The sequence below is a fragment of the Electrona antarctica genome, assembly GCF_951216825.1.
Source record: "Electrona antarctica genome assembly, chromosome: 10".
Lineage (NCBI taxonomy): Eukaryota > Metazoa > Chordata > Actinopteri > Myctophiformes > Myctophidae > Electrona > Electrona antarctica.
Genome location: NC_136791.1, coordinates 16,323,393 through 16,336,422, shown reverse-complemented (window position 1 = coordinate 16,336,422; position 13,030 = coordinate 16,323,393). Strand labels below are relative to the sequence as shown.

General features: G+C 44.7%; 1 protein-coding gene and 1 pseudogene across 2 annotated transcripts; both read right to left on the bottom strand.

Annotated features, from left to right (window-relative positions):
- Nucleotides 1-1,660: 1,660 nt before the first annotated feature.
- On the bottom strand, nt 1,661-12,880 carry LOC306931183 (clathrin heavy chain linker domain-containing protein 1-like). Its single transcript, XM_079512413.1, has 11 exons — nt 12,838-12,880; nt 11,109-11,296; nt 10,292-10,431; nt 5,531-5,732; nt 4,975-5,090; nt 4,637-4,739; nt 4,327-4,433; nt 3,792-4,014; nt 3,376-3,578; nt 2,484-2,672; nt 1,661-2,183 (listed from the first exon to the last, which is right to left on the bottom strand). The coding sequence occupies exons 2-11, from the start codon at nt 11,168-11,170 to the stop codon at nt 1,987-1,989; spliced, it is 1,542 nt and encodes a 513-aa protein (XP_079368539.1). The 5' UTR covers nt 11,171-11,296; nt 12,838-12,880; the 3' UTR covers nt 1,661-1,986.
- Nucleotides 7,155-8,036, bottom strand: LOC306931429 (beta-1,3-galactosyltransferase 2-like; annotated as a pseudogene). The gene has a single exon. The product of its transcript is annotated as a beta-1,3-galactosyltransferase 2-like (transcript).
- Nucleotides 12,881-13,030: the final 150 nt, after the last annotated feature.

Genomic DNA, 13,030 nt, shown 5'->3' with positions numbered 1-13,030 from the left:
ACACGCACGTAGGCTACCACAAATCTGTAGTCTAGTCTCGCATGGCCAGACTGTTGCCTGCCACAATTTTCAAATGCTTGGTCATACAATCTGGGGCACGGAAGCTCTTTAGATGATTAGGAAGCAGGGGGAAGTGAAGCCTTAATTCTGCCCACTTCTGTTTCATCTTGTAACATAAATTAAAAATCATCTAAGCATGTATAGCTTGCTGCTTAGCAAAAATGGAAATAAAAAAAATAAAATAAAATTGTGAACTGAAATGACAACTTCTGTTAATCGGATTTAGCAAGTTTAGCCCCAACGTGTAAGTGCATTTTAACTTTTGCAAATGCATTAGCCACTTTATGAAAGGCTTTTTACTTTCCTATATCATCTTTTTTTGTTGTTGCATCAATTCTGTCACACAGTTATAAAGAATAGAGCTATAAAGAATAGAGACCGAACCGGAGCGTTACCCCCGCCCCCCCTGATATTCATTTCAGTGGAAGTTGCTCAGTGGCGTTTTGAAGCACCCGGAAGACTGCCGGAAGTATAATTATAACTCAATGGCTCGAGCGAGCGGAGGTTTAACCTAGCCTAGCCCAAGGCCCAGATTTGAGGTCCGGGCTTACGCACGTGACGTCCACCTCCATTAGTGCTGCAATTCCTCATTTTGCCAGTAGGTAGTGGCATCTTCAACGTTGGATAGCCTTACTGGGGGCTTGAGTTGTACCAAAGAGCACCTTGTTACCTGTGAACCTAGGTGGAACCCAGTGTGTCAATCAAGGACTCACCAGGTAGCCTGGGTTCCAGCCTGATTTGCTGCGTTCCGTGGATATAAAAATGGCACTATAGATGCTGCAGCACAGGACACCAACCTTGTGGGGGGATGTTCACCAAACGGCAGGGAGAAACGCTAAAATAAAACGGCAAAAACATGCCGTTTTCATGGCGTTTTTATGCCGTTTTTATGCCGTTTTCATGCTGTTTTAATCCTGGTCTCTAAACTTCCTCCCCCTGGCCAGCCGGGGCGCCTGATGGAGGGGAAAGGAACTGGTCGGAATAACGTGTTCCTTCCACGCGCTACGTCCGGCCGGGGAAACTCTCCCCGGTCAGGTGAAAAGAAGCAGTTTTTTTAAACATATTTTGATCGTCCAGGAATATAACCTTTTAAAATATTTTCTTTCAAATTGTTTAATGATCATTAGACTCAGTTCAGAGTTTTAATGGATGTAATTGACATAGAAATGACAGGAATTTATTTGATATGGTGGAGTAAAAGTACAATATTTGGATCTGACATGTAGTGGAGCAGAAGTAAAAGTATTGGAAATACCTCAAAATTGTACTTAAATACTTAGTTACTTACTTTACACCACTGCCTGCCCTGGGTTACAGGAAATAAAAACGTCTGGGTTTCCGAGGCTACAGGAAGACTAGCCCTGAAACATGACACAACTGAAGCCAGTTTTACACAATCGCTACATTTACACGGAAAACGTGTACATAAACATTCAGATTTAAAATATAAAGTCCTCACCACGTGTGCCACGGGTGTTATGAATTTGCTGGGACAGCGATTAGCATTGCTGCATCTCACATTGTCTAATTTTTATCCGAGCACCCCGGCTACTTTTCTCAAACGGGGTTCGTTTGGAAAACTCACAGTTGCATACCGGGAGCGCACTTGCCTATTAGTCTGTATTGTCAGTGCGGTAAGCGTGTCAATACGGATATCGAACACACCGAGTGCCACACTCCTCCCGACCGACAGGGGCGCGTAGTTGAAAGCCAATGGCAAAAAGAACAGCTCGGATAAAAATGCCTTTTATTAAACAACGCGGAGTGCAGCAATGCTAAACACCCGTGGCCCACGTGGTGAGTACTTTATATTTGAAATCTGAATGTTTATATACACACGTTTACAATGTAAATGTAGCGATCGCGTAAAACAGGCGGAAGTTAAGCCATGACGCTCGTGAAGTACGAGCGTCATGTGAACCATGGCTACAGGAAGACATGGTCCATGAGGGACAGTCCGTCCAGGTCTGGGGACAGTCTGCTGGTCCCAGTGTGAGCCAGCAGGACACTGAGGATGTGGCGGGACAGATCAGAGCGCTGCAGCTCAGCACAGCATGTGGAGATCTCTCCCCAAAGCTCCACCCAACCCCTACTGTCTGACACCATGGCCTGCTCCAACACACCTGGGTGGCAGGGAGAGGGAGGGAGAGAGAGAGAGAGAGAGAGAGAGAGAGAGAGAGAGATATTAACAGTGGTTGAAAAAACATTATTTTCGCAAGTAAGAGTATCAATACTGCAATGTAGAAATACTGTTACAAGTAAAAGTCCAGAATAAAAAATGTACTTGACTAAAAGTAGCCTACAAATGTATCTGTATCAAAAGCAGAAAGTATACTCATTATGCAGAAGGTCCCATTTCACAAGTTTCAAAATGTATAAAGTGTGTGTGTGTGTGTGTGTGTGTGTGTGTAGAGACTGTAGACCTGTTCCCTTGCTGCAGAGGGAGTCCAGTAGCTGTACGGCCAGCAGGTGGTGCTGTTTATCCATCAGCAGACTGTAGCAGGTGAGTCCCACAGGCAACATGGCCTGTTGACCGTGCTGGAGGCTCTCTGTCGTCAACATCTGGAGGAGAGACAGGCTAGGACACATGGATAGACACCACATGCTGTCCTCTGGAGAGAGGGAGGGAGGGTTTGAGCTCGCAGATCTGTTACTTTTGCTATTTATCTATCTATCTATCTATCTATCTATCTATCTATCTATCTATCTATCTATCTATCTATCTACCTGCCTACAGTTTGGGACATATGACATATGATATATAAATATATGACATATGATCATATATATTTGGACAGAGATGATATACTAGTCAATATAGTCAACTATTAGTCAATACAAAATTAGCTTGTAGTCAATCTACAAGCTTGTATGCTTTTTTGTGACACTGTAGTATGATCAAGTAAGGTGTTAATTTACGCAAAACACAAAAGGTTAGAATATAGAGATAAAAGGTTTCTGCCCGACGATATAGCGACGATTTAGTTGCTCAGTGTTTGTTCTTGCATACAAATGATTGGTCCTTGGTGATTGGTTTCAGCTGTAGGTTATAACTCTGACCGTGTGTATGAATGATGTGAGTTGAATCTATGTGATGTGAATGCTCTGATGAAGGCTCATAACGCATAAAAGCATTTATTGGTGTGTGCCAAAAAAAAAAATGTAAATGTGAGTACTTTGTCCTCCATTTATTTTGGGATGTGCTACCTTTTGGGGATTTTTCAAATTCCTGTGTGTGTGTGTGTGTGTGTGTGTGTGTGTGTGTGCGTGCGTGCGTGCGTGCGTGCGTGCGTGCGTGCGTGCGTGCGTGCGTACCAGCGGTGAAGTGTGGACACTGGTACATGTAGTCCAGGGCGGCGTGGAGCATGCCCCTCTTGCACATGCTCAGTGCGGCCTTCCTGTGGAGGCGGCAGGCTGTGTAGACGGCATGGGCCAGGGTCAGACACATGTCTGCCGTCCCGGGGTGCGTCTGAGCGCGCTCAGTCAGCACGTCCCCCAGTGCCTCCGAGAACGCCAGCCTGAAAGCAGCGCCGCACGCACGCACAGAAAAAGAGAGTAACAGAGTCATAGACAGCTAGTCAATTTTGTGAAACATGTGAAAATGAGTGGCGTACTGTCAGTGTACACAAGAGGTTTGATGCTATATCGCGTACATGTACACACACACACACACACACACACACACACACACACACACACACACACACACACACACACTGTGTTCTACGTACTTGTGCAGGGTGATGCCGTGGATGACCAGCTCCATGACGTTATGCTGGAGTGCACAACGGACCCCGTCCACGGACAAACTCTCCCCCAGGAGAGGCCTCTCTCTCTGGGTACACGACACCATCACCTCCCCCAGGAGAGGCCTCTCTCTCTGGGTACACGACACCATCAGAGCCTGGAAGAAGTGGAGGAATGGAGGCATCCTGCCATCATACTCTTTCACCACTGGAGGGAGCAGGAGAGCAGAGAGGAACAGAACTTTGGTGTGGAAGATGTATTTTCAAGGTGTGGTTACAAACAGATTCCAACATCACAGCAAAAAAAGATCAGCTAATTTGTCTGGTTTGTAGGCTATTGTAGATCTGCTACTTTTGAAATTGAATCCTGAAAAGTAACAGTTTTGGACACAGTAAAATAAAGTAAGGTAGGCGATACGAGTTATAATGTAAGTAAGTACTAATAACTAATAATAAAGTGTGAATGTTGTCATATGTATATCTGCGTGCGCACGCATGTGTGTGTGTGTGCGTGCATTACATTTAAATTTGTCCACAGTGTGCTGGTTCCGCAGAACTCCATGAGGAGACCTGGCAGCATGGAACGCTGCTGCTTCATAGTCTCCTGACTCAAACAACTCTGTAAAGCTATAGTAAGAAACAGAGAGAGAGAGAGAGAGAGAGAGAGAGAGGGGAGGCTATGTCACTCGACAGTCGACACATACAGGCCCCTTTTCCACCAGGGTTGAACTGGTTCTGTTCTTTTTTCCCCACCTAAAGGACTTTACAGTGTAGATTGTGGTCCCAGAGATAGACATAGTAATCATATCTTGAAAAGTGCGGATCAGTACCTGTCTACGTAATCCACCAGCAGCTTTGACTCCTTCACTTTAGCTGGATCTTCATCTTCTAACAGCACACAGTCAGTACCGTGACTACCGTCACAGTCAGAATCTGTTCTCACATACACACACACACACACACACACACACACACACACACACACACACACACACACACACACACACACACACACACACACACACACACACACACACACACACACACACACACACACACACATACGTCAAGGTTTTACAGTTGGCGATCCAACACGGCCAAATAAATATTAATTTGGGGGTCCTGGACATGCAAATGTTTGAGAACAAATGAACGGTGGAGTGTGAACCTGAGATGTGACTGATGTTCTCCAAGGTGGCGGTGAGGAGCTCTGCCAGAGGAACCGGCCTTCCTGAATCCTTCCATCTGCTCAGAGAGTCACTGACAACCTTCAGGCGCCTGTACCTGTACAACAGAGAAGGGATTACACTGGACTCACTTCCTAGTTTTGACCATTTCTAAAAGATTATATAATATAACAGTGGAGTCCGGGGACACCTGACAGGAGTCCCTGAATGTGTAACAGCTGGGGGGGTTCCCTATAAATTAGTTAATATAACATCACAATCAGCTTAACCATTTCAACCATATTTTATACGACAGCTATTTAAAGATAGCTTCACTCACTAGAAGCTGACAATATTTGCAATAATTTGGAAATCTTTTAACAATTAATTTATCTTCTGGCTCCCTAGTAGCAAAAATAAATGTTTTTTTGGTGGGGGGTCAATGTGGTCCAAGATTCTGACTTCCATACGTACTCTCAACATATCAAAATTCATATCTACATTTAAAAAAGCAAAAACTGGCTAAACCATTAAAAAAAATAGAAATAAGCTTCTTACTGTAGGCGCAGGCGGTCATTTTCAGAAGTCAGTGGGTGTGTCTGTGCCTGGGCAGCCTTCAGTTTACTGTCCAGCTGCTGTTTGACCTCCAGAGGAACGTACTGACTCTTCTTCCTGTCCTGGAGCATATCTCTCCTGCTCTCCAGACACTGCAGATGTCCTTCCAACGCCTCCAGGTCTAGAGACTGCTCCAGCGACAGGCCTGGGAGAACAGATGGTGAGGTGGAATGGTGGGTGGATGGATGGATGGATGGATAGTCAGTCAGTCTATGGACAGTGGATATGAGGCTGATACAGCAATAAACATGATGGTAGGTTACATATGTGACATCTGTCTGGACTGTAAGTCACAAATAAAAAAAACACAAAAACATTTTTTTTTTAAAATATTTCCTTGACAAGACGAAATGCCTTTTAGTAGAAATGTATTTTATACAATAGATAACAATATACAATAAGGATAATGAAGGGAAAAAAAGAAATTAAAATCTAAATAAAATAAATATTGGCTCAATTGCAACTGCAGAGAAAGGGTAGTGCATGCACTGATGCACATGAAGCGTCCAGGTACAGGACCAACGACAATACATGTAGCCTAATAAAGACACACACTGGCAAAAAGAAAATGCTCCACTGTGTATTGCTAGTTTCACACACTGATCATCAGGAATTCTTCGTTTTAAAGATCCCTGACAAAGATCTGTGTGTGATCAAATGGCAATATAAACAGCTTATATTTTTTGCCAGTATGCAGACCTTATTTTTATTTGCCAGTATGCAGACCTTATTTTTATTTGCCAGTATGCAGACCTTATTTTTATTTGCCAGTATGCAGACCTTATTTTTTATTTTATCAATTGCAGCTTCAACAATTACATTTATGCTGGGAAACTATACATTATTAAAGTAATCAACGTTGTCGAACGTTCAAATGAAAGTCTTTGGTCTAGAAGTTTTGAAGGACAAAAGAAATCCTCAAGGTCAGCCCTAGTGATATTAACTAAACAACTATTGTGTCAGCTCTGTTAGGTGGAAACCTCATACAAAATTGTTACTTTTCAGGATTCAAATTCAAAAATGGAAAAACTGCTGCTTTTGATGCTTTTGTATGATGCTGTACGATAAATTAGGACATTCATTTTCCAAAAAGTTAGAATAATGGAGAGATTTCTGCCGCACATAGAAATTATATGGTAAGCTTAGAAATGTATATCATATACACAACATATCCACTCCTGTAACTTACCAACCATAATCATAATCAGTAATTCAAAAACAAGAAATGACTGAAGTCATATGATATCAGCTTGAAGCAAGTTTGTTTTTGCCCCCGATCAACCGGAATAAACAAAAGTTCAGCAATAGCACTCAAGGTGATAAATAGACTCGAGGTGATAAATAGACTTAACCTGACTCCGCCAGGTGGGGGCTGTATTGATTCACAAGTTCACAACACAGCCTCCATCATGTTGTGGTGTAAAGAGTATGGGTTTTTATGCCGTTCAGACTATGGGTTTAACGGGTAAGTCTCCCATTGGCTTAGAGGCAGCCTAGAGGCAGCCAATCATGAAAAGGTGTCCACTACAGTAGTCGCTACGGTCGTTAGTACGGCCCACGGTATGCATCATAACCGCGGTGAAGCGCTTATTGATCCCAACCCTAGGCGTGGATGGATGCAGGTGTTGTTACTCTGCAGGTGGTGCCAGTACTTGAGCAGCTCACCGGGATGAATCCCGTGGGACGTGATCAGGTGGCTGTACTCGCAGCTGGAGTAGGAAACCCGCAGGTGGTTGAACAGGAACTCGTTGGGCGGCGATGTGATCTCTATCCGTAGCTTGGCCAGGCAGATCCCCACGTACACATCTTCCAAATGCAGGCGGCGGATGCTCAGGGAGGCTCGGTAGATTTTCGCCGCCAGTTCTCCAGAGAACACGTAACCTGTCCCGGAGCAGAAGGTCAGGTACTTCTCGCTTGGGTACTGCTCCGGGGACATGTACCACTTGCTGTTTTTGTCTCGGAGCGGTGGATAGTTCCTCATGATATCTCCCGTGAAGTAGTTCTTCTTGGGATTCAGTTCGGGTCTGAGCAGCTTGTGGATGAGGTAATCTGTGTTGACAAACATGTCACAGTCAGTTTTCATAACATAGCTGGCCCGTGGACAATGCATGGCCACCCAGTTCATCCCCATCAGTGTCTTTATAGTCAGGTTGTTGTAGGTATCCAAGAAATCCTGCAGAAGGATGTTGTGGTGCCTCAGGCTCTCCGACTCCAAGGTCCTCTGCTGTAGGCGCCCCAGCTTGCCTTAATTCGTCCCCAGCAGGAACAGCCGGATTAATCCTAGGCCTGGAGCGAGGCTCTCATTCCCCCACGTCTGCCGTATGGCATCCCGCGCCTCTACTTGACAAGCCACGGTGGTTATCAGCAGCACTAGGAATGGTTGTGTTTTTTCCTCTGGGCATTTGTTTGCCTCGTTAATGATGTAGGGGTACGGCCCGGGCAATAGCATGCCACTTGGGCCGCCCTTTACTCTTTGGCTGGCATTCGCTGCCAGAATGTTCCCCTGACCTGCCTCCCCCCGAGGAGAGGAGTCATCGGCATCTTGCCGGGAGCTGGCGTTGTTGATATGTTGCTGCTCGTGGCTCTGGTTTCCTGTTGCCTTGTTGGCGGAGGAGTGTGGTCCGCTACCTCCATGGTCCGTGGGATGCTCTCTCCATCACGGCGACCCCGCGAGGCCTGGCAATGAGTGGCGATGATGGAGCAGAAAGACCACGACCCCCAGGAGCGAGAGGAGACACAGGAGCCCAGCGGTGTGTGTACAGCAGTGGCGTCTCCTCCACTGCATGGCATCCAGTGGCTGCGTGGGACCTTTAATCCACTTGGACCGCAGTCACGTTGGTCAGGGACGTTTCAAGCGGCTTCTCATAGATGCAGAAACCCGTGGAGATAACAGTGTTGATCACGACTCAACTCATCACAACTCACAGTATGCGGCCCACACGACCCAGTACAAAAGCAAAGGGGATTCACACAAATGTCCCAATACTGTAGCCTTCACTGCAAACCAGTCAGTACAAGGCAAGGGGACAGTGTCAACAGTGTATTAGGTTCAAGGTTCACATGTCATTTCACACTCAAAACCAGCAGTGTACGATAAACCAAATAACTATCAATAAATAAAAGAATAAGCATACAATCCTAAAGTGCAGTGCATTCAAACTGAGCAGCCTATTCAAATATATTGAAAACAGATAAAGTGCATTTATTGGGGCTTAAGGGTTCAACCGTCTAACAGTCCCTGGGTAGAAGCTACATTTGAGCCTTTTGGTTCTGCATGGCTACCCGAGGGGAGCGGGTCATACAGTTCATGGGCCGGGTGAGTGGGGTTCTCCATAATGTGAGCACTGCGCTCCTGCACCTGCTGATGTAGCCGTCCTCGAAGGAAGGGAAACTACTGTGGGTGATCTTCTGGGCGTTTTTCACCACCACATATACACGCTGAGGAAGGCTTGATGCCGAAACGCATCTGTGTTTTTTCTGTCCGTGCTGCACAATGAAATAAATGTACCAGAAGGACTTCGGAGTGCTGGCTGTTTCTCTATTACAGTGATTATTCGTGAGCCGTGCACCCGGTAAACTGCATTATTCAGACTGAGAGTGCTCGTTTTTCTCTTATTCTACATTTTTCACCACCCTCTGCAGCGCCTTCTTGTCCGCAGCAGAGCACGTTCCCATACTAGGTGGTAACAGAGAATGTGAGAGTACACCTTTCTACACCTGTAGAACGCCTCCAGCACTGAAGTATTGAGGCCAGCCTGCCTCAGCCTCCTGAGCAAATAAAGGCGTTGGTGGGAACTTTTTTAAGATGTTTGATGTCGGTGTATGTGGTCACTCCGAGGTACTTAAAACTAGGGGCCCTTTCCACCATAGCTCCAATTATGAACAGGGGGAGGGGAGCATGGTCTCTCCTTCTAATATTATTATTCTCTGCACACCAGTCCACTAGGTCTATCACCTCCTTCCGGTACGACGACTCATCATTGTAGGATATCTGTCACACTACAACTGCGTCCTCTGCAAATTTCCCGATATGGCTGCCTGGATGTTTAGCTGAGAAGTTATGTGTGAACAGTGTGTACAGCAGGGGGCTCAGGAGTCAGAACACACCCTTGTGGGGGAACGATGTTGAGGATGATGGAAGAGGACAAAGTGCTGTGGATTCTGACTGTGGTCAGAAAGTCTGCGACCCCATGGTTGCACAGATTTGGTGTTAATCCGAGCAGCAGCATCTTATTGGCAAGAGTCTGCGGGATGATCGTGTTAAGCGCAGAACTGAAGTCAGAAACAGCAGCCTGACATTACGAGTCCCCCCCCCCCAAGATGGGTGAGAGCAGTGTGTATGACAGACGACACTGCATCTTGTGGCGATTAGGGGTGGGTTGCCCCCCTCACCCACTGCACACGTTCATTGACGTGAGTAACCCTTCGTGGTGCCCCGGGTTACGGAACTTCTGTCAAAACATAATTTAGATAGCATGTTATGTAGACAGATGCCAGGTCATTATTGATCTGGCATCCTATAATGTTTATAGTTTCAATGTATGGATATTCTACTGAAAGATGGATGATATGTTATTATACTGTTAGACTGATTATAGGTTCTGACTATGTCTATGTACTTTAACAACTTTAGTATTACCAATTGCATATATCAGAAAGTAAATGGAATGTCATGAGTTGACAGTGTTTTATATATTAGTCTACCAGGTATCTGTTTGGGCAGCCGTGTCTCTGCTTCATCCGCACTCTTCCTCTCTGAGGAGGACGACTTGTCTCCGCTGGACTGCTGCAGTTTGTCCAACTTGGACTGGACCTCTGCTGTGTCTCTCTGGATGATGGCAATCCTAAAGAGAGAGAGAGAGAGAGAGAGAGAGTCAGGTGGACTTCAGAGTAGACACATTATTCACTTTGACATTCCCCATCCATCCTTCCTCTGCGATTTTGACTTATTTAGACTTATTTCAAACTCTAGACGGGCCTGCCCCAAAGTTATTAGTGCAGCCACACCCGCCATCCGGCGAAAACTTCTCAACAGGCCCGGAAATTAAGGCCCGGCCCAACCTGGGCCTTCATCAAACCCCTCAAGAGAATGTCCCTGCTACCACCCTTAGATCTCTATATACTGTATGGAGCTGACCTGTTCTGACATTCCATATGTTGATTTGACCTCATCAAACCCTGTACACTCAAGACATGCTCCTTATATGGCCAGTACAGAATTAATTCCATGTTGATCTGACCCCCCATGCCAAAGTGCCAGCGCTCGTCCAGGAGTCTGCCGTCAACAAGGCGGATGCGTGCTTCTCGCCCTCAGGAGTCTTACTGGTATCACAACTGGGTCTGAGTCTGAGCTTGATTTTAACTTGATTGGGTTTTAGATTAGTGTTATTCTATATAGAAACCCCTCCTGTGGAGAGGTGTTGAGATCTAGCATTCGTGCTATATCTTTAAACAATGCATCTGGTTTGTCCAATGAGATTGTGTCCATGTCATGAACAAAGTCATAATAATCCTCTCTCACCTGTCCTTCAGCTGTGCAGCTTGTCTGTGGTAGTTGACCAGAGACGGTGCTTGTGCCTCCATGGCGTTGCGTTTACGTTGAGCCACCCGGGTCTCATACTGACTCTTCTTCACAACACTGATGGCGTCATCGTACTCCTTCTTTATGGCTGACAGCAGGCCTTTGTACACTGTAGCACGCTGAATGACCTGGTTAGGTTAGAACAGCAAAGCATCATTCATACGCTAACCTATAGCAGTGGTTCTCAACCTGTATAAGTTTGTGGATTTGTGGGGGGTCCCTAGATGATTAGCTTCATGCGAAACATTGTTTTCTCACTCAACAGTAACAAACCAACATACAGTATACAGGGTTAGTATTTGCATTACTAGAGTGACATTAAAGGACTTTTAAGACCTTTTTCATACTGCAAAAACATAAGCAAAATAAGACCATCACTGCATCAAAAGTAGGCTATAACCAACAAATCATACTATAAAACATTGGCAAACATTGGAAAAAAGTTACCTAATGAAAAATTGTGAAAATAGTTATAGCGCTTCGAGGAGTTTGAGCATGGGTCATCACCATGCTGGCTTGTGGTGGGCGTTTTCTGTCTTTTTTTGCCACGGACATACAAAATGAGCAGACAATAATATTACCAGAAACACTTAAAGATCTAGCCCTGAATGACCATAACAGGTCTGTTACATCTGTAACTGTTCTAATGGAATTATCAACCATGGAACCAAATGGATGTTTATTTGGTTCCATTTGTACCGTTATATTTTTTGGGGAGGATCGTGGCACTGAAATGTTTGGGAACCCTTGACCTATAGCAGAGTGGTTCTTACAGTGGGAGTCCTGTGACACGTAGGGGTCCTTGGGAGAGTTAGAGGGGGACCCCAGCAAAAATGACAAATAAATTAATTTGGCCATTATTTCAGCGGCTAGATGAGCTACAGCTCATTCTCATAACGGCTACATTCTCCAATGAGAGAATGTAGGCTAGAAGAGTGAACATTCAGATCATAGGTTTCACTCTCTACACTTACAGTACCATATATAAAGTTGTAGAATTCTGTACTAAATCTAATAGCTAAAATCTTCTGTTATAGGGGTTACTGGTACAAAGTATTTTTAAATTGGGGTTGATGTCCTATATAGCCTACTGGATCAATGTGGGAGTCCTTGACATGAAAATGTCGGCCAACCTGGTTCACAAAACCTACATTTCAGAGGCAAGGCAAAATATTTGAACTGCAAATTATTACATTTTTAAATTTTGAACATGACATTTGCATTAAAGTGCAACTTTACTGAGTTAGGCTGCTACTTCAATGTAGTGCAACAGATCAACATTGCATGCAATGACCTGCATTGACAATGCCAGTGCATTTTAGAATGCATAATAATAATAGCCTCATTAAGATCAGCAGCAGCAGCATCTACCTCGTCAAATGCATTACTGTAAATAATGTATCGATGAACATCAGGTCCTTGGTCTGGACATTGGAGATGATCTTTATCACGTTTAATGTTTTCAGAAATAGACTCTAAAAACCTCCTGTCACTTTCACAGACATCACCGTCGTCAGCGACATCACGTTCAGTCTCATCTTCATATCTGGACTTTCTCATCTCAGACATTTTAATATTTAATAGCGAGCGTTACTTTTTATTTAACTTTCCTCGCAAATGAACGTCCCTTTTGTAACGCTGACACAGAAAAAAATGTACACAAACAAACCACAAGTTGCTGGAGGGGTTGCTATGGTGCTCGAAACATCTGGGGCGCCTGGAAAATGTAGTTTTGTCATGGCCAAGAGTTTAGTCCTTGACGTTTGTCATATAATTCATACACAGTCCGTCAAGTTAAATGAATATAGTATTTACTTTACTTATTGTAATAAGAAAAAACAATCTGGGAACCCATCGGCAAA